This window comes from Leuresthes tenuis, unplaced genomic scaffold, assembly GCF_036924035.1.
Source record: "Leuresthes tenuis unplaced genomic scaffold, fLeuTen1.0.hap1 SCAF_3, whole genome shotgun sequence".
NCBI lineage: Eukaryota > Metazoa > Chordata > Actinopteri > Atheriniformes > Atherinopsidae > Leuresthes > Leuresthes tenuis.
In genome coordinates, this window is record NW_027325357.1 from 6739364 (window position 1) to 6765514 (window position 26151).

The following is a 26151-nucleotide window of genomic DNA, read 5'->3' on the forward strand; positions in this document are numbered from 1 at the left end:
TATAGGCAAATCTGAAATGAGAAACTGACACCAAAAAAATGTATATATTATTAAAAACAAATATATTCTTTCTCAAACAACTAATCAGTCTTTGCCTAGGTGTGGTCATTTTTACATTAGTGAGATTACATTGTGGTGCCTGTATTATAGTGTAAATTAGGTGCCCAACAACTTATTTTAAACTAAGGTAAACTAAGGCGCTCTACCAGTCATGCCTGAGACAGATACACCATATAACCAATAAGATGTATGTGAATAGTGGACATTTCAGTCCTCACAGAGAGAGCATGCCATTCAGTGTAATTTGCTGATTTTTTGTGTGTGTGTCCCACAAAGTTTCGTTTAAGTAACCTTACAGGTCTGTATGAGTCCATTTTTGTGCGGCAGGTGGCGATATCGCTCCAACGTTGGTGATATTTGAGCCGCATGTTCTCGCGTTATCCATTTGGTTATCGCGGTGTTTTCGCCGACATTTCGTGCAGATCGCCGTGCAAAGCGAAGAGAGAAGAAAAGACTCCTGTTTATGAGTAAACCTCAGTGTATTAATTCTCGGTAAGACATAATCAGCGGCAGGCCGCTTAAATGATGCTATCACACCGGTAGCCGAGTGCGACGGGAGCTGCTGAAAGCACGCATCCTGCTCGCTGTTTCGCTCCAACACACATACAAAGCAGGGTTAACAGCTAGGTCGCTAACAGAGCGTTAGCCTACAAATATGCTAATCTTAACTAGCTAGACTTAGTTGATGTGCAGCGAACTAGCTAGTTAATCATGATTTCTAGAAGATGTCAAGAACCTTCTTGTCTAATGTATATGGAATTTACCCACTCTTTGTGTAAACCAATTTGGTTGGTTTGGTAAAAAATATTTTGTTAGCTGCTGACTGCCGTTAGCCAGCTAGCAGATTTAGATTCTTGTAATTTTTCTTTACGGGTCAGCTTATTTTATCCGAATATCTTTTTGTGTAAACTTCTGAGGAGAGTCTGATCTCTTCCTAAATGGGTATTATTGCCTAGATCACAGTTTCGGCCGCACTACCGTTGATCACTGCCTACAGGAAACCATGAAAACAAGCCACGCCCTGTGGTCAAAGCATCACACGCCACCATGCGCTGTTTGTGAGAGCAAGTTGAAAGTTGTCTGATCTGAGTGACAGTAGTCATGGAGACGGGAGCGAGTCTGGTGGATAAAGAGTACAAAAAAATTAGCCTTTTTCAGTCATGAAAATCCCCAGTCATGTTCAAAAATAACAGAAATGTTCTTGTAACAGTTTATTTCTGTGGTTTAGAGATACATGAACAAGGCTCATTCTGCTTATTTATGAGTCTCATATAGCCTGTAGGTTTTTAAATACACCAAAACAAATTTCACAGTTTATTACATTAAAGCTTGATTTCTGCTGCACATTTTATACCGTTAGACCGTGATGAGATGTCAGGCTTTGCTGGGAATCCACACTCTTAAGTTATCCTGATGGGAAACAGGATGTAACTCAAGACTTATTTATTGCCTGAGCATTCTCATATGAAGGTGCATGACTTGTAGGGGTTATAGTTGTGCTGGTGATTGTGTCTTCATTTGGTGATTTGGATGCTGAATGCACAAAGGAAGAGTAATTACTACTTTTTTTGATAAATGTCAATTATGTTTGTGCCTGTGCAGGAAGGGAAGGTCAGTGGATCTTTGTACAAGTAGAGCTAGAAAAGTAGTCAGTATCTGGTGTGTAAGTAAAAAGGTAAATAAAAGGGTGTGTTACTGTTATCTTTTTTTCTTGCTGCTGTCCTATTGTTCTGTTTTTGTGAATGGTGACTGAAGAGTCCCTCACCATTGTTTAAAAATGGATTCTCTTTTTGTGTTTGAGTTACTACAGGCGTCCCACTCTTTTTGATTAATTCTGTTCTTTAATTACAACCTTATTGCTGTGTTTTTAGATTGACGCCAGCACATGGGCTGTTGTGTGTTCCAGCTTCTGAAGACATTGTTTTTCTCCCCTTTATCCTGAATTTGGTGTATTGAACATTTCTTTCTGGCAGCTTTCTGTCTTTTCAGCTCCATTGTGCTTCCCTTCTCCTTCAGTGGAAAATGCAGCTTTGGTTCAACCTTTTCTCATTGCCTCTGGATACGAGAGTTGTCTCTGTCATCAGCTGTTGGTGCTTTATCCTTTTTCTGCTTTGTTTGATGCCAACATTTGATGAGTAGAGTGGATGTTTTGGTTAGAAATCCATTCAAAATATATGTTGAAGAAGCACTGGCTCGCAGTCATCTGTTTGTGGTTTGTCTGTGCTGAAGTTGAACACTGCTTTTACTGATGGTGATGATGATCATGTTGATGTCGAGCAACATGTTAAAATATGTAGGACACTGCTGGCTGCAGCATGATATGCTGACTTTAGGGTTTTTCAAACTTCTACGAGTCCCAGAGAAGCTGGAATGTTCAATGAGATGTCCATCTTGACTGGTGATACAGAGGATTGTGGGAACAGCAAGCATTGCTACATTGCTATTGCTCAGCTTGACAGCATGATTTTATCAGTTTTAGCTTTCATGTCGCTATGCACATTGCTGCTTTTTTTACTTTCTCCTATAATCAGCTGCTTGCTTTGAAGTGCTGGTAATGAGTTGCTAAATTTGCTGTGGTTTAAATAATGCTAATGTTGCTCTGGTTGACATGTGGTAATGCTGCTGTGGATATGTGCCTGATATTGCTCTGTCAAAATGGTTGATGATACTGCTCTTACTGCTCCTGTTGATGAGTTACTGCTGTTGCACTTGGTATGATAATGTTAATGTCTTGTTGATGATGTATTTCGAAATGCTATTTATGTTGTGGTATTTTACAAGCAGGTGCTGAAGTCCTGCTTGCTGTCTTGGTGATTTATGAGCATCCAGATCTGTTTGATTTTTTTTTTTTTTTATTTAATTTTTTTGCTGACCACCTGATTGCCGAAAAAGTCCTGGGTTGTTGCTTGGTGTTTCCGAATGTTGTGAAGTGGTTGCTACAATAGCTGGTGTTGATGGTGAACCTCTGTAATGCAGCATATCATTCAGATCACTGGGTTACTTGTCTCACAGGAAGCTTGGGTGTTAGTATTTTTGTTATGTGCTTTGTGTAGTCATGATGCGGTTTGGACGTGGGCAAGTGTGTGGCACTGTTTTCAGGTAGAAACGTCTGATTGAGATATTTGAGTCTCTTTGTTTTAGAGACGTCTTCAAATTCAAGCCTTAACGAAATTCCTGAGTTGAGTTTCTGCATTGAGGTTTAAGACAGCCTCCTTGTTGTAAAGCTAAAACCAACACATCACATAATAGCTGGCTACTATTCAACACTTCAAGTTTGATTGAGAACTAGCTGTTGACACTAATTAAACGCGGCCTGCAAGCTGCTGAAAACACCAATACGCCTGTCACTGGAAGCTAATGTAACACTTCATGTCAGTTTGTTGTGTGAAAAATGTTTTGAACAGGATTGTTTGTTTCTCTGACCCTTTCACCAGGTTTCAGTGTCCTGCAGAAATCTTCTGTTACTCAGTGAAACTAGACACACTACTTAGTTGCATTGGTGAGTTTCAAGTTGCATGAGATTTATGAAGATTTACTGTTGCATAAAACATTTCACACTCAGCCAAATATAAAGGCAAATGTATGTGTACTGCATGGTAGAATACAGTAAAGCTTTCTTCAAACTACTGATTTGCAAACTACTTCTCAGACATTTTCAGGGGTCAGTACCCAAGCAGTTCCCATGCCGATGTGGAACAGAGATCTAGAACCAGTTCTATGTGTTTTGATGCCCAAATTGGCTCACGGCAGTAAAAAAAAATGGTTCCAGAGTGTCACCAAATCTTTGCTGGTCTAAAAACAATAACTGTTGAGTAAGACATACAGGCCCTGTTAACACTTGGTACTTACGTGTGTCCTGGCTGATCGGATCACAAATGGACTACAGATACTTTGAGTTGGAGCACAAAGTTGACAGCAACTCATTGATTCTTGACTTAGTAGTCAGCTTGCTTTGTTCCTTGAGGTTGCAGACATTTGGTCAGGGCAAAAACGGCTAACTCGGTCCCTCATGTGATTATATCACCACAATAATACATGTTTATGAGGCACTTTACACACCATGTGCTTTTCTTGTTAATGTTTTCCTATACGTTGATAAAAGAACGTGTGAAACTTTATTGTTCTGCTAAAGCTGCAAAATTGCCAATTTATGGTGTATTTTTATTTTGTGTAGGTTCAAATTCTCAATAATATTCCTTTGACTGCATTGATGCGCAGTCATGGCACCTCCAGTGTTGGCACACTTCTTCTCAATACAGACAAAACAAACTGAAACTTTTAAACTCTGCCGTTTTCATTCTGAATGAGTCTCTGCTGTTTTGCTGTCTTCCAGGTTTTTCTTCAAACATACTGCATGCTTAGAGTAAACTGTAATTTAACGTGTAGACACCTATGAGCTGTGTTAATCTTGTGATGTGTAGCAACACATTCTGCGCTTGCTCTGACACTTCACATTTATGCAGCGCTATCCTCCGATATTCAGCTCGTTGACTGCAATCAGCCTGTCGGGAAATGGGATAACAGTAGTAGCAGTGTATTATTTTCATTTGATGTTCCCTGCTTGTGCTACATTGACTTTGCCCTGAAACTGACTAGATTTATTCAAATTCAATTTTGTTTGGCATAAAGAACTTTGCTGGGCTTTGTGCACTGTATAGATTTTTGAGCTATAGTTGATATAAAGTTTCCTGATATGGACATGACGGCGTACATGTGTGGATTCAATCAACTTGAAAGTTGCACTTTTTCCTTTTTGATTAAACTTGATACATTTGCTTATTACTCAGTGTAAGCACATCAAATTCATTGAGCTGAAAGGTCTTTTTATAGACTTTTTAAACAGTACTGAAAAACATTACAACTGTTCAGATGGAATTTTTCTTTAGAGTTTAATTGATTATCGCACAATAAAAGGAATACAAATGACTGAAACAATCTGTAAATTATTACCTTTAACAATGGTATCACTATTGGTCCTGATTTACATTTTTCCCTAACTAAAACCCTATTTTTGAAAAGCAAGCATACATCCAGCTTGGCTCTAAACATTCAGGGCACTGCACTCACAGCTGCTTTTTTTTACTGTTGGTGCAGTTATAAATAGACGGCGAGCTGAAGATTTTCAATGAATGGTACATCACTAGTGATTAAATTGCCAGAATTTTAATTTACAGTCTGACTTCTAAGATGACAATTGGCTTATTAATTTTCTTTCAGTTATAACGGGTTTAAATTTATTCTACATGATTTTAGGACTCTCGGCTTGGTAACAATGTTAGGCAACAACATAGATTCAGTACTTATGTTTGACATTGTTTAGATGTTGATTTAACCTGAGTTTGCTGAATGGAATTGAACCGGTTAAACCGTGTGCCTGAAACTCTAAACAATAACTGCTCCCTCAGCTGAAATATGTTGAGCTAAAAACATTCAACGCAGGCCTGTTTTAAAGGTGACTTTCAAGGTCATCCTAGTAGAAGTCACCTTGTGTGATGTCAGATCAGTAGCTGGTCCTTCAGGTGGCTGAGGACAGATTTCCATTCAGACTGTAATAGCAATGTGACCCAAAATTTGTCAGACCACTTCTGAATGAGGTCTGAGCAATTCGATTTGATTGCATCCTCAGTACGTCCTAAGTAAGCTCACACCTGTATTTATAACACTCAGTTTGTGATCTGATCAGCCAAGGATGAGTGTTTGCAACAGATGCAAAGCTGACCCCAGAGAAGTCTGCAGTGACATAATTGGTCTCTATGGTGTCTCTCTGACTTATTGAAAAGCAGACGGGTTCTTAGAAGGTTTGCAAAAGGTTTAGCCAACTCCAGATTGGCTCTAGCACCAGTCGTCTTAGTTGAAAAACTCTGCAGAGTTTGAGGTCAAATGAATTGGGTTGTATGATGGTGTTCTCTTAGTGTTTCATCACAAAGTTCTGGTTTGAAAAACTGAGTTTCAGAAGCTGATAGATTCTCTAGAATGCACTGAATTTGAAATATACTCAGTCCAAGCTTCTTCTACTTAAACACCAATAAGAGACATTATACGACTGAAAATAATCAGGGTTTATATCAAAGGTCTGCTGAAAGCTGCAAACACTGGTTAGATTAATCAGATTTTATTTTGAACGTGATGTTTGCGTGTTTAGAAAAAGGATATTGGTACATTTAGCTGGCAAACTGTTTGGGTAAACCGCAACATTTCATACAAGATTTCTCAGTTTTCAAAGCATTATCTTTGTCAGTCTGGAGTGATTTGACCCTCTGAAAGCTTTCTTTTCTACATGTCACCTTGTTGATGCATCTGTTTTTCTAACCAAAAAATGTGATCTTATATATGATTTAATAACTTTCAGAATGGAAGAAAAAGTTAATTGAACTCATTAAAGGTGCATAGACTGTTTTAGTGTAGTTTTTGTTGTCAGTTTTCTTCAAATTTTGCTAAACTCTCACCCTCTCCTCCCAAACCCTTCAAAACACCTCTGGTTTCCAATGTCAAGGCCCACAAACAACTGCTTAAAGTTTAAAATTGGTTTGTGAGTTTTATATGAAGAAACTGAAATGTTATCAATGTTGGCTATGTCTTTATTGGACTGCAAAGTCCACTTTGAGAAACATCTGGAAACCACTGGTCTCCTTCTTTCTGCTCTTCATCTGATGTTAGTGTTGCTTTCTCCCCAGGTTGTAGGGCTGTTGTTTAGCAGTCAGTATGGCAGTAGTCATCAGGCTGCAAGGTCTGCCCATAGTGGCTGGCACCATGGACATCAGACACTTCTTCTCTGGCCTCACCATCCCTGACGGGGGAGTGCACATCGTGGGGGGTGAACATGGTGAAGCCTTCATCGTGTTTGCTACTGATGAGGATGCTCGACTAGGGATGATGCGAACAGGCGGGTCCATCAAAGGCTCTAAAGTGTCATTGTTACTTAGTAGTAAGACAGAAATGCAGAACATGATTGAACTAAGTCGCCGTAGATTTGAGGCTGGGGCAGGAGCTGCAGAGATGGCTGCACCTACAGCAGGAAATGTTAACCGACAAACAAGCGGAACTTCCATACCCACAGTGCAGTCGGGGGCAGGTGGAAGATCTGGTAGCCATGGAAACCAGGGTTTCAGTAACACGCAATCCTCAGGGACAGCAACAAGCTCATCTCAAGAGCAACCGAGCAACAAGGCAGCAACCAGCTTGGCCAGTGTAGTACAGAGCTTTCCCAACAGCTACAGTTCTACCCCTACAATCACTACAGCTCTGGCATCACTCAATGCATGTCCCCCACCCATCCCTCCACTTCCCAACATGCCATCCATGCCTCCTATGCCCACGCTGCCCACAATACCTGTTCCTCCTCCTGGTTCTTCCCTCCCCCCCGTCCCTACTGTCTCCCCCCTATCCCAAGGACCTCCAGTGCCACCCATGTCCCACCTCCCTCACATGTCCTCCCTACCCCCCTTTAATCCCTCCCTACCCCCCCCTGGAGGACTGGGCTCTGGACTCCCTCTTGGAACCCCCAACCCTATGCTGTTTAACCCTCTCTCGCCACTGGCCTCACTTGGCCTTCAGGCCCATATGAAGGCTGCTGCTGCTGCTGCTGCTGCAGCCACTGGAGCAGGAGCAGCCAGTATTGATGAAATGTTTGTTTTTCTACAAAACCTCCCATTTTCCTGCTCAGAAATGGAAGTCAGGGAATTTTTCCGGGGTCTCGGGGTGGATGGAGTTCGTCTACTGAGAGATGGGCATGGTCGACCAAATGGCAGGGCTATGGTCAAGTTCTTCTCACCCCAGGACAGTTTTGAAGCTTTAAAGCGGGGAGGAGGCATGATGGGCCAAAGATTCATTGAGATCACCCCAGGCTCTGAGCGTCAGTGGGCCAGCCTCGGTGACAGTGGGTCAAGCCATGTTCCTCACAATAGTAACAAATCAAATAATAGCAATGAACCACAGGATCAGCAGCAGCACCGCCGCGGTAATGCTGGGACAGGAGGCAGAGATCAAAGAGAAAGGTCACGCTCTCCCCACAGGCAGGAGTTCTGTGTCTATCTAAAAGGTCTTCCTTACGAGGCTGACAAAAAGCAGATAAAAGATTTCTTTAAGAATTTGGCAATTGTGGAAGATAGCATCTACATAGCCTATGGGCCAAATGGACGCGCAACAGGAGAAGGTTTCCTTGAGTTCAAATCCGAGCAGGAGTATAAAAGTGCTCTTGGTGCTCACATGCAGTACATGGGCTCCCGTTTCATCCAGGTTCACCCAATCAGCCGAAAGGGAATGCTTGAAAAGATTGACACCATCCGCAAACGTGAAGCAGCACAGGGTGATGGCAAAAATCAGGATGGCTTGAAAGCTCCAAGGAATTGTGCCCACATTACCAACATCCCTTATAACATCTCCAAGAAGGATGTCCGTGCCTTCTTGGAGGGTGTGGGCCTTTATGAGGACACCTTGAAGGTCCTGACTGATAGCCATGGCAATGGTTTAGGACAAGCTGTCTTCCAGCTGCGAACCGAGGAAGATGCCCGCAAAGCTGAAAGGCTTCACCGGCAAAAGCTCAATGGCCGCGATGCCTTTGTTCATTTGGTTACCTTTGAGCAGATGAAGGAAATTGAGCGAAATCCTCCACCTCAAAACAAGAGGGGCCAGCGCAACCAAAACCAGCAGAACCAAAACCAGAACCAACACCAACAGATCCAGCCCAATTCCCAGCAGCCTCAGATCAATCCTTTTGCTGGGATTAGTGGTGAGGAGTTTAACTTTCTCAGAAATACCATGGGTAACCTCAACAGTGCCCCCTTTGTGACTCCATTTTCAGCCCCAGGAAATGGGCTGGCGGGCCCTCCTCCTCTCCCTCCATTGGCTGCAGGGCTGGGGGATGTGAATCTGGGCGTGGCTCCTCCACTAGTTGCAGGGATTCCTGGAGCCCCAATCTTGGAGCCACCAGGATTTCGACCTGGAGCTGCAGGTGGACCTCCTTTCGGCCAGGATGGACTCAGAGGCTTGGTGCCTTTTGACAATGCCAACAGAAAAGGAGGTGGTGGAGGACAGAATAGAGGAGGAGGGGCCAACAACAATCAGGGCCGTCAAGTGGGCGGAGCAGTTGGTGCACAACAGGTTTTCACTCCAGGGGCTGAAGGTCTACGCAACCAGCCGACTCCAGGTGTATCCAACAATCCCAACAATCAACGTGGTCCTGCTGGCCCCACAATTGTAAAGCTTCAGAACATGCCGTTCACTGTAACTGTTGATGAAATTATGGACTTTTTCTACGGTTACCAGGTTCTGCCGGGCTCAGTTTGCTTACAGTTCAATGAAAAGGGCCTGCCAACTGGAGAGGCTATGGTGGCTTTTCAAAATCACGAGGAGGCCACTGCTGCAGTCATGGACCTCAATGATAGACCTATTGGAGCACGCAAAGTCAAAATAAGCCTGGGTTAAAACTGGACCTAAAACAGACTTCCTGTATATAAGATTATACATATGCCTGAACCAACGAACCAGGTGAAACAAAGCCAACATAAACACCCGATTCTGAAATAAACTTGACTGTCCAGAGCCCCGTTAAGACCTTACCCTGTTCAGTGACTGTCAGCCATTACCAAAACTCTTTCTTCCATGCGCATATATCAGCAGGTAAGCCCCATCCTTTGCAGTCTGTCCAGTAAAGACTGTGATCCAGACTTTGTTCTTTTCTGCAGATGCTCCCATGACTTTGCTTGCATAAACTGATCATGATGATGGTTATGATGATGATATTAGGAAGACTAGGTCCTTTTTTTTTTTTTTTTATATGAAGTTACTATAATGGTTCAGCTTTTTGTCAAGTCATGTCCACAGCCGACTCGCTTAACACACTCACCTGTTTTGTTGCTCTGGTAATGACAGACTTTTGTTGTATATGCTTAAATATGCTCTGCTGCTGTGGTTTGAAATTGACATGCTCTGTTGCCATGGTAATATCTTTACATGCTCTGTTGCTACAGTAAAGTGATGAAGAGCCATAGTATGTTGCCACGATAAAATGTTTATGTTCTGTTGCTGTGGTAAAATCTTAACATGCATTGTTGATACATTAAACTCTTTACATCCTCTGTTGCTATTGTAAAACCTGTTGCTCTTGTAAAGTCCTCTCAATCCATGTTGCTATGGTAAAATTATGGTAAAATGTCCCATGATCAAATGTTTGTGATCTGTTGCAATGGTGAAATGTTGACATGTCCCATTCTTCTGGTAAAGATCCCACTGACTTTAAGCTCTGTTGCTTCGGTAAAGTGTTGACAGCTCTTTGTTGCCATATAGAGGATGTGGGATGGACAGATTGCCGACTCATGTTTCATATTGTAAATTGGGGCTGCTGAATTTATTTCGTTTGTCACATTTTTATGATGTTGCTGTGTTTGAATTATGCCACCCCCACCCCCCCTTTTTTCTTCCTCAGCACATTTGTAGGTGTTTGGACAGTAGAATGCTGAGATGAAGTCTTTAGTGTTTTTAGTTTGGTAGCATTATGTTATGTGTAAGTTTGATCATGATTTTTTCAAGCTTCAAGCTCTTTGTTGTTTCTAACGATAGTGTGAACTAACTTGTATGATCGAATGACATTTCATGATGGAATCTCCTTTGCTTTGGCTAATAAAAGGACGTTCCTCGCCAGCGATCAGCTTCTCATGACTGTCTGCTCTTCACTTTCTAATGATGGAAACTTTTCTGATTTTGGGTTAACTTGTCTTTTGTTTATTTTTTGAAAAACTTAAATGGAAAAATTAAAGTTTTGCCTCTAGTAGTCTCTGCTGTTATATTTAAGCCTGAGCCACAGGTTTGAACATCAACTAAACTGCTACCTCTGCTAACAGCAAGGCCTAAAAGCCTAACTATATTTCTTTCTCACATACACAGTGGCTACTTCATGCTACTGAGTCTGGATTCTAGCATTTATTTCCATGATGACTCTAAACCAGTCAATTAGATTGATGTTGTTAGTCTGTCATGGAGTGTTTTACAGAGATGCACCATCTGCAAGTTCTTCGGCCATTTTTCTTTCTTTTTTTTTCTTTTGACCAGCCAATTCCAATTTTCCTGAAAAGGGCTATAATTTTTTTTTAAAATAATTTACAAAATAAATAAATAAACAGTTTCAGGTTCTTGGATTAAGGAATTTGTTCAAAGTCCACATGAAACAAATTATAGTGTATCCCTGTTAATGTACAATCTGAAAAATATAGAAGTGCAACAGGATACAGGATATTAATAATTTAAACAAACATTGAATGGAAAATAAAGTGCTGCATTTATACTTTTGGAATTGAAAACCAGTGTACCAGATAATGAAAGAAGGCACCGATAGGATTATGTCAGCAGACGTAGACCCAGTGCAATTACTTTAACATTAATTGCTGCTGGCAGGTGTCTGTGGCTGTCACTTCACAAATGGTGTGTTTTACCATTTGTGTAGAGAAAAATTAGGATTTTTCAGTGTTATACAGACTGGAAAAAAAGGAATAAATTAATAATAGTTGTCAGAAAAACGTTTGAGCATTTTTAAGTCTCAGCCATTAAAATTGAAAATGTATCAGTAAATAGTTAGTCTAACCTTGAATAGAAAAATGAGTCTCTAACTATTCTTTTGCAAAACCTTTGGACCAATTTCCAATCTGGTTAAAGCCAGTGGTAACAACTCGTGTCGAAGTTCAAGTTTCCAAAAGTACAGCAAGTGAATGTATTAGTTTCACTGAACTTAAGGCAAGTTTCTATAAGTCAAGTTGGTCTGATTTTTTTTTTTTTTAATTTTTTTTTTTTTTACCACAAAAGCGTTCAAATTATGCTCATATTGAGACCTTTAGATCAGTTGCACAGGGGTTACGACTGAACCCGAGTATGTAAACATAATTGAAACATTTTTCAGGGAAAAACAAATGTTAGAATCTTAAGAGTAAATTTCTCTCCTAAATACTTTAGTTCATATTAGTGGGATTCACCATACAATTTTTCTTGAAGTCACAAAAGAAACATCAAAGGGTGCAAATTATTGATCATCCTCAGAAACAAAATAATTCAAGTTTAGAACCAAAGTGTTTTTTTTAGGTTTTTTTACACTAGTTGTGTCAGCTGCTCTCAGTTTCTGAGATTTACTGCATGCTGCAGTTCTTTCTTTTTAACTGACACGAAAAGTCTCCTGTGAATGTTAGAGTAGTGATCCTGACTAGTAAATGGCATCAGCAAGAAGTTGTTTGGTCTGAAGAGGAATCCTCTGCATTCAGGAAATGGTTATCCTCCACCCAGGTACATTAATGATTTTCAAGTGTTGTTGAAGTGTGTGAATGGATGAGACGAACTGGCCTTAATAAAATGAGTGAAGCACCCTGTGTTGGTGGAGATGATGTGTCTTTGTTGTGCAGCTGGTGTGTGGAGAAAAGGAAAAATGTGTCGGGAACTTTGATAAATCCAAATGATTGGCGTGGCTTCTGTAAAGGGTGTGAGTCTGAATGATGCGTGTGTGTTTGTGGGACCACTGAGCTGTCAGTCATTCAGCCGCTGAGATCCCCCACCCCCGCACCCCCCCTATCGCCATGATTAATAGACTGATGCAGACCTTGCAGGTGAGTAACAGACACTCATAAAAAGCTCCAGTCTAAGCACAGAAAAAGAAAAACTTTCATGTCTACATCAAAGTCGAGTGACAAAAAGAGCAGCTTGCGGCTGGGGGATGGTATCATCATCTTCGTTCTGTGAGAATGTGCCCAGTAGGTGGGGGATAGCAGCCATTCACTGGTGCATGTGTCTTTCATATTGCACACTCCAGGTAGCATTTGGTAATAGGTGAATTTTAGCTTGAATATGCTTGCAGACATGCGCGTGACAAGTAAGAGATGATTATACGTAGATGGAAGCATAAAGATCGACTGTGGTCTAGAGTGTTTAAATGGTGGTTCAGTGGTGGAAGAAGTATTCAGAAGCTGTTGTATATTATACAATATTAAAACATCCTCTATGACCACTAAAAGCCTTTAAAGCAAATTGTTATTCAAGCAGAAAATAAGTCAATGAAAATAGCACCCCCCCTTACAGATCAGGTGGCAGTTCATGTTAGCACACAGTAAAGACATAAGCAAGTCGTGCGCCCTCCCCATTGTTTTGATATAAAAAGAAATTCTAAATCAGTCGCAGGGCTACAACTGACCCCATCACAACACTTTCCAAAGCAGCAAATCCACACATGTAAAAACCTCTAGCTTTCTGATTTATGTTTACAGGAAAAGACATATTAAAAAATGATGAAAATACCTCTTAATCTATTTTCAATCATGAAAGCATCTCAGTTCTACTTTTTATAAAGCAATTTAGCTTCTGTAGGAACATTACATGATATGTATCTTAGGAGTCCTTAACACAGTTTTTGTAAGTTCACACTTCACAAGAACTAGTGGATAGTGATTTAAAGTGATCAAGTTCATGTTTGTAATTCACCATTTCAAATTCTCTGAACTGTCCTCCTCATGGTGTTATGGAGTGCTATGAACAACTAGAATATGGACTCCACGGCCATATAAGCAGATTACAAACCACCAAGGTGCTCTAATCTAACTGTGATATAAAGAAAGAATCTTGTTTTGTGTGATCTTTTTTTCCTTTTTTTATTTGCTTCTACTAATAGTAGCTTCAACTTTGAGTGGGATTAAAAAAAATGCAGCTTGTAAGTGACAGACTTTACATCTCTGTTAGAGGTTCTAGGCATGAGGGGGCCATTTAGTTGAGAGTCATATAAACAGAAGCTCGGTGAATGTGTGTGAGAGAGAGATTTTGAGGGATTAACAGAATAATATTGTGACACTTCTTAGCTTTTTTTTTTTTTTATCTCTGGATGGTATTTTCATGAGTGGTGTTTTTTCCTGTTTTCTCTCATTGGATATGATACTGTCCTCTGTGGTTCTGCAAAAAAAGATTAATAAAATGAATTTCCCCCTGTTGGGGGTGGCTGAGTATGCTGTGTTCAGTCTGTTCAATGTTCAAAAACATTCCAGTTCTTTTTCTGCTTTAACTGACTTTTTATTTTCTCTCTGGTTATTTCTGTATGTCATCAGCTTCATTAAAGTCAAGTGCTGTAGCTGCTGTAGCTGCTGCAGCACTTCCGGTCTAAGTGTTTGCTTTTCAACATAAAAGCTTTTTCCGCGGGCCAAATGTTTAGTAGTAGTTTTGACAAACAATCCGCTGCAGAATACCTTGAAATTATGTTGAAAACTTTTAAATGGACCATGGCTTTGTATGGTGAAAAATCAATGACTCATCAAATATACAATTAAATGTTGAATTGTAATTGTACAAGTTGAATCTCCTGACACTGTTGCTGGTCTTAATTTGATTTTTTTAATACCTACATGAGGGTTTAGTGGTTAGGAAGAAAAGTGCATTCTCTCAAAGTCAGTTGCACTGTGCAGCGATTCTGTTTAAAATTAAATTAATCGGTGTGGAGGACGGTTAGAATTTCATTTCTGTGTAGATTAGTTGTCAGATTTACTTCAGTAGTGTGTTTCTGGAGCTGAGAATTCCTCACTAAATATTGTCAAGCTGGTAGTCAACTGAAGTGTACTTACTTTAATCATGAAACATTTCTTTAAATTTTAATTCAGTTTTACAGTTCTGGAGAGGCTGTACTCTTTTTTCCCTTGTTGCTTTCTCTCTCTTTATGCTATGGATATTGTTGTTGCCGTTTATTGCAATTGATATAGTTGTTTCTTTGATATGGACCCATAATGTTTTCAAAAAGCATCCCTTATATAGTGATGATATATAGTGTCCTCTGTGTATGCGCCTTTGAGTGTGTGTGTTTTTATATATGAAATATATTGGCTTATTACATCCATCCCTGCATTGAACACTAAAGTGTTTGAGCTATTTGCTGAGTTGCTTTTAATGTGTAAGAGGCTCAACGTTCACAGAGCGTGACTGACAGCCGTCTTGTCCAATCAAATCACGACTTTTTGCAACTGCCTGGCCAATCACGAAGCCGCTTTTCTGTCAACCATTTTTTAACGTCTGAAGCTAGTGGACGGATCGGAAATCTTTTTTTGTGTGTGTGTCCCAGCTATAATTCTAAAACTTGTCGTCACTGGAATTTGTTTTACGTTAAAGGTGTGCTAGCAAGGCTCTCTAAGGAAGCAGTAAAGGTGTGGTTTCCTGTTCCTGGCTGTGAGAGTGGTTGTCCGTGTTGATATTTTTTTTCCTCGTGTCTGAAGAAGAGAAAAGGTAATTTAAACCATTTATACTGGCACGCAGTAGCTAACTTATGTGTGCGAGTGATAGTAGTTGAAAAAGTGCTCATTTAAGTGGCGTGCTGGTTTTACAGTAAAGTTATATCATATAATCCAGACTGTTTTTTCCTTGAAGTGCTCCTGTTCATTTTGGTCATTCAAACTGTAAAGAAATCACTTATGGTATTTCGGTAGAAATGAAGGTGTGGCAGAGTCTCTAAGAAGCATCGATATTTAATAAGTTACCAGTTAGCAATCAGATTACCTTAATATCCCAGCAGAGACGGGGTTTAGATGTGTTTTAAATTGTGTTTTCGGTTTGGTGAATCTTTCTCTGGTAAAGATATTTGCTTTACATTACTATAACACAACAACATGGCGTATGCATATAACTATTCATTAAAATAACACCACACAAAGTCAAACACTTGTACAATGAATTCTCCGTTTATACTGTTGGAAACTGGCAGCCTGTTTTGCATGTGGTAAAGATAGATTTAAGTGGTTATACAATATCATCTCCAAAAATGTCATATAAGACGTAATGCAGCACGTTATGAGGTAAATTTAATGTAAAACAGCATGATAAGAAGGCCATAGAACAGGGATACCCACATCTGGTCCTCGAGGGCCACCTTCCTGCAGGTTTTAGATGTTTCCCTGTGTGAACACACCTAATTCAGATCAACGCATCATTAGCAGGCTTGTGCAGAACGTAACAATCTTTTTAAGAGCTCTATTTCATCTGAATCAGGTGTGTTGAAGCAAGGCCCTCGAGGACCAGACATGGGTATTCCTGCCATAGAACAAGAGTAGTCTCAGCTGAACTGTTGTGACTAAATTCATATCATCTCGTTTATATGGGCTGTTTATCTGTTTCAGCTGTAAAGGAACTGTGTCTTGGATTGTTAAAATGCAGACCATAGGAAGAGTTTTATTTGTGGTTAGTTGGTCATGACAGACAGAAGTGAAGATCTGTAGGCATAGATCTTTAATGAGAGCTTTTTAGTTGGTTGTGTTTAAAGGTGGGATTTCTGTTGCTCTTCCATCTGAAAAGTTAAGTGATGAAAAGTCTCTCGGCACACTTGGACAACTTGTGAGTCCATACAGTTGCTAATGTGGCATTTTTCAGGTGATTTCTCTGCACGATCATCTTTGGACTTTGTAATTTCTCACACTATTCTGAAAATATCAGCAGAAACACATGTATAAGAAGCCTGATTTCAGATTTAAGTTACTGACCTCACAACTTTAGACTTGTAAACATAGATTTTACTAATCAAGAGGTCTCTCTGCACCCATCCCCAGATGGCAGACTGCGTCACCAAGATAGAGCTGACCATTGCCTGCACTGACCTCCTGGATAAAGATGTTGGATCAAAGTCGGATCCTGTTTGCGTGTTGCTTCAGAGCTCAGGAGGAGACAAGTGGACAGAGGTAACGCATCATTCACAGTACAGCTTTATTTCAGATTTGATTTCATTGCAGGCTAAACTAAAACAAACCCACTTGTCTGTGTTTGTGTCAGCTGGGTCGCACCGAGCGCCTGAAGAACACCTCCAGTCCATCTTTCAGTCAGCGTCTCAGACTGGACTATCACTTTGAAACTGTCCAGAATCTGAAGCTGGGAGTCTATGACATCGACAACTCCACCTCTGACCTCGGCGATGATGACTACCTGGGAGGAGTAGAGCTTACATTGGGACAGGTACACACCAAACTTTACCAGCTTTATCACAAGAGCAAAAACAAAAACTTTTTTTCTTATTTTGGTTCTGGTTCTGTGGAAGTGGGTAAACTTTCCACCATGTGCCACCTGCTCAGGTTACACGAATGCTGCTGTTAGTTTTCTTCATTAATTCTGTTAAATTTTGCTGTTCAGCATTCAAACCAATGTGCTGTTCATTTGTTTGAGTGCTGAATGTGTCTTACAGTCAGTTTCTTCACTTTAGTTTCACCTTCTTCAGTTTTTACATCACGCTAAAACACAGACTGAAACTAGTAAGTTCAAACTCACCATGAAATGGCTGGTACCGGTCTTCTGCATATTTACAGGTTTTCTGTGAAAGCAGAAGTTAAGGATACCGTTTCACATATTATTGTTAAATTAGAGGCAATTACTGGTGTAAAACCATTCCTTTTTTAAACACTGAAGCATAAAACTAAGTTTTCATCGGGATCTTAAACTTCCTCTAAAATGAGTGAAATCAGCAGATTTGTTTTGGAAATGAGGAACAAGTCAATCAATAAATTCTCACATTATGGAATATAGATTTATTTTTTTTAATGCAGCGATGATTCCCAGGTCCACCGTGCATTATAATTCCTCTACACATCTTCTAATACAGACTTATTGTTTCATCTGCTTTCACTGCTTATATAGCAGATGAATGTTGGGATCTGTTGTCATGAACTCGGATGAAGACGTCACCCCTTCTTTGTCTGTTCCAGGTAGTTTCCAGCAAAACTCTGACCAGACCCCTGCAGCTGAAGAAAGGCAAGCCTGCTGGGAAAGGAACCATCACAGTACGTACATTTTACTGAAATACATTTTGTCAGTTTTTGTGTGTGGAAAATGAATGATGAGGAAACTAAATGTGTCTGTAGGTCACAGCAGAGGAGATAAAGGACAACAGAGCCATTGTGCTGGAGCTGGAGGCTCGAAAGCTCGACAAGAAGGTGACACGGCCTCTACTCTCCACAATGTTTCTGTTCTGTTTCTCATCATCTCACTTTTCATCGTGATCATCCTCCTCTTCACCTATTTAGGGCTGTGGTAAAACATTTAAATGTTTTAATTTAATTTCTCACATTTGTTAGTCAGGCTCTGTTATTTAAACATTTAGGATTTGACTGATCGGCTTTTTCTCTGAATATAACTGATTATTTTACTGTTAGTTAATTAAGTACATTTTTATAGTACAAGATGGTTCTTAATATGTGGTCATTTCTTTTTTGATCCACCTGTCCCACTTTTAAGCCACGTTGCACTTTTGTCCTGTTTTCCTTTCACTTCTATCAAAACCCATCATGCCCAGCCTATCCCAGTTAAAAACCTAGCTGTCTATTAACACAGAAAAACTCACTGCATGTTCCCTGTTATAATTTGCAAACAAAATGTTTTTTTCCTGTTCAGGATACATTTGGAAAGTCTGATCCATTCCTAGAGTTTTTCAAACAAGGAGATGATGGAAAGTGGCAGCTGGTCCACAGAACAGAGGTAAACGCACGCCCAAGTACACGTTTTACTTGTGTATATGTGAGAACCTATAGCCATAAGGTCCCCCTCATTCCACCTCATGTTACTTTAAACTTGACTCTTCATGGACGTAATGTCAGGTTTGCTTTTCTTTTTTACTTCTTTGAGTCTGAAAAAGTTGCATCAGTACCATTGAGAGAAGAGTAGCTTTTCACTCAAAATCAGAAGTCATTCTGTTGCCTCTTTCACATATTGGTTCATGTTTGTGTCAGTCAGATCTGATCAGAAGTTTCAAAGTTTTTTTTTTTTTTTTAGTTTTTTTTATTCTAAAATGCAACTAATGAGATGAGCCTCTCACTGCAGCTGCTCCTCTGTCCTGCCAGGATGTTGTGGAGAGGATGCTTATTGTTCTCCAAAATAGAATATAATTTCCTCATCTGTTGCTCCACCACAGCACTGAGAGGGTCTCGCCTTCTGCCTACTACAGAACTGGCCTTTTTCCCCAATTTATCCAGGCACCTACAGTTTTTGTCTGTAGTGCAACTCCCCCAGCAGACAACAGCTCAGTGTGATAAAACATGCACATCATGTCACTGCAGACATTGAAGGACCTGAGCCGTCTCAGGAAGAAGAGACGGCTCTGGCCCTCTGTGTTGGCAGACCACTCCAGTTTATTATCCAGCAACACCCCCATGTATTTGCAGATCTGAACAGTCTCTATCATAAATAATATTATTGATAATTATTTATATTATATTTAATATGTTTGGCATAAATAGAAATATTTACTCAGTTGTTCATACTCAGTTGTTTTTATTGTTAATGCACATTAAAAACAGGCATCAACAGAACAGTCAACACAACTTTAATATAACTTACAATCAACCGATTTAATTTTTACCTTTATATGCTATATATTACAAAGGTGCTGTTTTTCATCCAATTAAAAAACAAACACAAGGTTGATCACATCAAGTAGATGTGATGTCGATCCAGCCCATCTGCCAGAAGCTGGTGTAAGCAGGAGGTTAAAAGACCAAATTATGAGTTGGAGTCCACTGAAACCAGTCTGACCACTCCTTGTTTTCACACACTTTCACAAGAGCAGAGACGCACATGATGTTACATTTGAAGGAAGGTGATGGTGAATGTTACAATGACAGTATCTGTGTTGTTGTTTTTTTCTGTGTAGGTCGTGAAGAACAATCTGAGTCCTACCTGGAAGAAGTTCACCATTCCTCTGCAGACGTTCTGCTCCAGCGACCTTGAAAGAGCTCTCAAGGTTCCTCTAATCATCCATCTTTAATTATAACAACCAAACCATTAAATCTTCATCTGTTACGTTCAGTTTTCTCTTCCTGCAGGTGGATTGTTCTGATCACGACAGCGATGGATCTCATGACCTGATCGGATCTTTCACCACGAAGGTCTCTGAGCTGCAGAAAGCTGCCCACGGCTCACCGGTAAGTTCACTGATGATAAAACATGTATTATGTTGTATTTCTGTTGAACGGTCAGAGGTCATTAAGCTGTATGCTGTGTGGTCTTTCAGGTGGAGTTTGACTGTGTCCATCCTGAGAAACAGAAGAAGAAGAAAAACTACAAGAACTCTGGGGTCGTTGTTGTAAAGAGCTGTAAGGTAAAGGCTACCAGAGATTTCACCTGTTAATTCTACCTGTAAAATTACAATAATGTCATACTGAAAAGAGGAAATCCCCCAGAATAATCTACATTCCAGTACCTCCTCTGAAGACAGATTTCTGTGGTGTCTTAACAATATGTGTAGCAACTCGGGCTTCAAAAAGGCTTTTGTGTATAATTGAAATCAAACCCTTGAAGTCCTTTTTCTCCTCTGACTTTGAGTGTGTTTCTCTGTAGCTCATGACTCAGTACTCCTTCCTGGACTATGTGATGGGCGGCTGTCAGATCAACTTCACCGTATGTTCACATTGACAAACAGACACATTTTGTTTGGTTTATTTTAACCAGCCAATCTTTTAGAAAAACTGTAGTCTGTGAATTTGAACTAGGACATATACAGATGTTACTTATCATCACCTCTAAATTAACTTCATATATTTTTTTATAAATGTAGATTGTTGAATGCCTAAATTAAGGTTGTTTGAACACTTTAGGTTGGCATCGACTTCACCGGCTCTAATGGTGACCCACGCTCACCCCAGTCTCTCCACTATATGAGTCCGGATGGGCTGAACCAGTACCTGTCTGCTCTGTGGTCCGTGGGTCAGGTTGTTCAGGACTACGACACGTGAGTACACGCCCATCAATGCAGTGTCATGATCACCTTCAACTTGATGTTTTATTTTTTAAAGTTTGAAAAAAGCATATGGATATTTGCTGTTAAAAGGCCCCTGACATAAGTCAAATTATTGCTCAATTGAATTATTATCTGCTGTCAAAATTCTGGATTCTTGTCGAACATTGAAGTGTTTTTGTTTCTGTGGCTGTAACGGCAGTTTTATTGTGTTTCCTGTTTCAGTGATAAACTCTTTCCAGCATTTGGTTTTGGTGCTAAACTGCCCCCAGACTATCAGGTCAGCTGTCTAACAAACCAATCTGTACATACCTCTTTACGGGCTCTTATTTCTCTGACATGATTTGTATTTTTGGCACCATTCTTGGGTTTAAAAACATTGTATGACTTTGTGATCTAATTTGGTTAAACTTAGATTAAATTTTTGTGGTCCTATGCTTATGGAACTGTTGTCTTTATGATCCTGCAGGCAGCCCATCATGAGTTTGCCCTCAACTTTAACCCCTCTAACCCCTACTGCCAAGGTACTCACAAGGCACATAATACACGTCTTTTATTCAAAATGTTTCTAATGAAGCGCTTGTTCTGTGGTCTATGTACAAGTAGACAATATTCTATGGTTAATACTATTATGTTGATGAGTAAGTAGCATTTTTATGTCATAGCAGGTCAATAAGGAGGAACTTTTAACCACTTACTTTTGATAATGTAGAAAAAATAATGTAGTATAACAATGATTAACAGGAAATCATAAAACAACAAAGTTCTTTTACACTAACATGACTGCAGCTGAAAGTTGCTCAAAATGATCATAATAATAGTAATTTAAGGTCAGATTGTGTCTGTGACAGATGAACAGTCATTTTTTTAGAAGGACACAGACACACACACAATTTAAGAATTTTAGGTCGGTGTGTTGTTCATGAGAGACTGGACCTGATTTTTGCTTTAAGCATTTCCAATTCCTGCATCCAGCGTGTTTTCTTAGGCAGTAAATTTGTCTAAATTGTTTCAACAGCTTAGCAAATGCACAATATTTTATGTTGTCCTTTCAGGCATTCAGGGGATTGTGGAAGCCTACAGGATGGCTTTGCCTCAGCTCAGACTCTCTGGACCCACAAACTTCTCACCCATCATCAGCCATGTTGCTTCCATCGCCTCCACTGCCGCTCAGACTAACAACGCCTCTGTGAGAGCACACGCCTATAAACAGACAAAAGCTTCACCAGGCATCCACAGAATTTCAGGTTTTCATCCAGTTTGCTTTCTCTCTGCAGCAATACTTTGTCCTCCTCATCCTCACTGATGGCGAGATCACAGACTTTGACCAGACCAGGGATGCCATAGTTAGGGCATCGCGGCTGCCTCTGTCAATCATTATCGTGGGGGTGGGGCCAGCTGACTTTAAGGCCATGGAGCTTCTGGATGGAGATGACGGTGTGCTCAGGTCCACTGTGGGAGAAGCTGTTGCCCGAGACATCGTCCAGTTCGTCCCATTCAGGCAGTTCAAAGATGTAAGTCGCTGGTAACAGCAGTGCAGTGTTTTTAAGCACAGACACCTGAGATGACAAACGTTAGGATTCATCATGTGTAGGTCCTGATCATAAGGTTTCACTTACAAAAAATGTTTTAGAGGTCATAAAAGCTCCCGAACGTTCTTGTTTATTATGTATGTGTTAAAGTCAATAACAGATGTGATGTAAGTTAATAACACATTTGTTTGTCTCTGTCCAGGCTCCCGCTTCAGCTCTGGCCCAGTCTGTCCTCGCTGAGGTTCCCAACCAGCTGGTTTCTTATTTCAAAATGAGAGGCCTTGAACCACCAAAGCCACAAACTGCTGCTAAATCCTAGATGCTGCACCGCCCCACATTATTCATCCAAGTCCACATTCCCCAATTCCACACATACAACTTCCTCCACACTTTAATCTCATTCCACGTCATGCATCATTAGTGCTTGTCCAAAACCCACAAGACAACCAATTTCCAAGGATCAGCATGGCATGTCAGCCAATCACAAAACGGCACTAAGCTGTCAGCCAATCATGACGCCAGGGACAGACATCCCTATTTTTTTTGTATATCAGTTTTATACTTCCTTTATTTCCTTATTTTTTTTCTTCAATAAGTAGAATGATAATGATACAGAGAGTAGATTATCGATTTATTGCCACTGCTGCTTGTGCACTAACTATGCAAATGTTTAACCGTCAGAGCCCTTCACACACATAGTTCCCTATTGTTACAATTGCCATAGTAACAGAAGAAGCTAAATCATCATCTGGGAGTTGTAGTTCTGTCTAAACTTGTCAGTACATTCAGATATTATCACAGCTGCATCTAGTGGACATTAGAGAAACTGCAGCTGCTGGTGTCAACATGTCCAGTGTTTGTCATTCCCATTTGTTACCATGGTAACACTGCATGGACCATCTCTGTGTGTGTATGTGGAAGGGAGGTGGGGCTCTGATTAGCTTCATTGATCAGTTGCCAAGACTTTGCACTTTGCTTTTGCCTTAAATGCTATAAAATATATCCTGAATGAAGTTATATACTCATAGCTTTACTCCTGCAGGCTTATAATAAACGTCACAGTTGCCTTACTTTAGTCTCTGGTGCCACTTGTGTGATGCTGCTCAGGCACTGCAGTCTGAATATTGCATCATCTAATTTGTTTGTTGATGGGGCCATCTTTGCTCCCAGCACAGCCTCTTTCCACCCTTAAGATCATAATTGCTCACAGATCAGCCAGAACATCAGATTGTTACTCGTTAATAAAATTGTGAAAACTGCAAGCACTTAAACTGTAACCACTTTAAAACACTTGATGTTAGTTTTTGTGCCTTCATCTCGAAAAGCAGGGAGTCGAAGGAGAGAGATGCAATCCTTTACTAAACTTGAATGTTGCAGTTTACAGTCGTTAGAGGCGGCGTTTTCCATTTGAATTTAAACTATTTCTTTAACCAGATCCCACTCATTCTGCTGATGTTTAAGAAACAACAGATTTAACAGAAAATGTTTCAGAGTTTTGGAGGTAATTTTTTATTCTTGTTTTTTGTCATCCTAATGTTCTATATGTAGATGTGTGGTTTGTTTGGTTACACTAAATAATCTCAGCTCAAAGTCAGGGAGTCCCATGTTACTGAAAACACAGATGCTGCTGAAAGCTCTAAAGATGGCTTCTTAAAAAAACGGGTGAATGTCTTATTTTTCTAATCGGTCATCTTTAAGTTCTCAGACATCAGTTTAAAATGACAGATTATTTTCCATCAGATTTTTATTTTGACAAATGAGCATTAAGGATGAAACTGTTGCCATTTGAGCCTCTGTTCTGCAGAGTTCACTGTTTCTAGCCGAAGACACACATCCTCTGTGTTAGCATCCTTAAACACTTCAACTTGTGAAGTTTTCCAAAGTAACTTATGCCCAAATCAAATATTATAGACTAGTCTGTTTTCACCTTGTGCTTTTTACCATTTCATGATAAGATGTACGTCAAAGTACCGGCTGCGAAACGCCAGTTTATTTCATCTTAATAAATACTTTCCATCTAGGATACAAACCTGCAACATTTGGTCCTTTAAAAAATAAAACTTTAACATTTACCAATGGATGTAAACCTTTTCAACAGAAAGCCTCATGAGCTGTTAGATGTACCCTAAGTTCACGTTTCCCTTTTGTGTTGTTGCCAAACTGTATATATGTTTAGGTGAAATTAGTTTCTGTCAGGCTGCCAGCCACTTTGTTTTCCCACCTTTGTTGAGTTCTACTTGAAAGAAGATCTTAATCTTGTTTTTCTCGTGTCAAATGTGCCTCACAACTACAAACTACAGAAGTGTAGTTCGGAGTTCAGTTGTTCATGCTGTGCTGACACCGTAATCCTGTCTCCATGTTGCTTGATGCTGTGCCGTCATTAAGAAAAAGAAACCGATGGTGGAAGATGCAGAAATGAGCAAAAAGTTTTCAGTAGAACGTCACCAACGGCTGCTCTGCTATTTTCAGCTAGTCAATAACTAACCAGTATAACTAAACCACTATACCAGTATAACTAGTAACAACAAACCTGTCTCATTGCTGCATGATTGTCTACTAGAATAAAGGAACTTTGGGAGGAGAAAGTGTCTTGTTGTGTTTTTTCTGTGGCCAGAAGTGCTCATGTTTATAGTTTCTATAAATCCACTATTTTTCTTTCTCTATTTATTTCTCTTGTTGTGTTCCCAGATATCACCTTTTATAACCAAAGAGTTGTCCATATTGTTAGAAATAGTGAGCTGATATTTTGGGAACTTTTCTTCAAACTCATAAATGAATCCTAAGAAACAGAAACACTAACTCCTGTTATCAATGTAACAGCCTGACAAAACGCTGTTAGGACAAACTGTTTTTAATCAGATGTTTATTATATATTATCAGAAGTAACCCACTCAGAAATATATTCTAGAGGCTCTTTTATAGTCTCGTCCCCAGTAGTGATCTGGAACACTGGACACCAGAGTCAGTGCAAATTCTGACCCTCTACATGTACAAGGTGTACCAATATCACCTTGAAATGGGGAAACAAATAAATATATGCACTTCCTGTTCAGCCATGTTAAATACAGACTGCTGACCTGACTTCAGCCTTCCTTCTACCTTTTAAAACATTTATCCTTCTTTATCCAACATTCCCTCAGTAAATTGACATTTGATATACCGATTCTAATACTAAATGTTTTCTTCTAAAATATAGTAAACCTACTGGTCTCTATAACATTCAGAAACAACATGGCTTCAGGATAAAATTTGCTGTTTAAAAAAAACACTGATTTAATCTAAGAAAGAAATAAAAAGAAAACATTTCAACATGTTAGTTTGGTTATTTTTCCAAGCAGAGAAACAGATATCTATGGACACAAACACCAGACTCTCAGGACTCCAACTTCGATTTAATTTATTTTTCATTCTGATGATCGAAAAATAATACATCCAAAAATGCCCCGAGAATACTAAACAAAAACTAAGGAAGGTTTTAAATGGTCTTAAATTATATATTTATATTTTTACCATTTTTTTCCTTTCCTGCTGATAGTAATATTAATCATTCTTGTCATTAGCCACAGTAAATCAATATATATATTACTTATCTGGGTCCAGAAGAAGTCTATTCATTTTAGTAAAAATTTGGCAAATACAGACCCAAATATGAGTTAATGCCAATAAATTGGTGTACTTCATGAATAATTATCGGCCTTATTCTTTATTTTTGACTGGTATATTATAAAAAAACTCACTATATCACTATGTGTGGTGCCATTGTTCTTTCTCTTTCTTTTCATATGTGTTTTCTCAGAAGGAAACTAGTTAAGCAACTCTATTTGCTTTATCAAACATGAGAAAGACCTGCCCTAA

At 39.7% G+C, this 26151-nt stretch overlaps 1 protein-coding gene across 5 annotated transcripts; it reads left to right on the forward strand.

Moving 5' to 3' along the window:
- Positions 1-453: 453 nt before the first annotated feature.
- On the forward strand, positions 454-24341 carry cpne1 (copine I). 5 transcript variants are annotated; one of them, XM_072381576.1, is made up of 17 exons: positions 454-552; positions 3495-3559; positions 16599-16727; positions 16819-16998; positions 17742-17816; positions 17898-17969; positions 18427-18510; positions 19682-19771; positions 19854-19952; positions 20042-20128; positions 20368-20427; positions 20625-20758; positions 20990-21044; positions 21234-21288; positions 21820-21953; positions 22042-22278; positions 22499-24341. In XM_072381576.1, exons 3-17 carry the CDS (start codon positions 16599-16601, stop codon positions 22613-22615), a joined length of 1608 nt encoding a protein of 535 aa, XP_072237677.1. In that variant the 5' UTR covers positions 454-552; positions 3495-3559; the 3' UTR covers positions 22616-24341. The 5 variants fall into 5 exon arrangements, with proteins under 5 accessions (XP_072237677.1, XP_072237676.1, XP_072237674.1 ...); XM_072381575.1 differs by lacking the exon at positions 3495-3559; XM_072381577.1 differs by lacking the exons at positions 454-552; positions 3495-3559 and adding an exon at positions 15150-15285.
- Positions 24342-26151: the final 1810 nt, after the last annotated feature.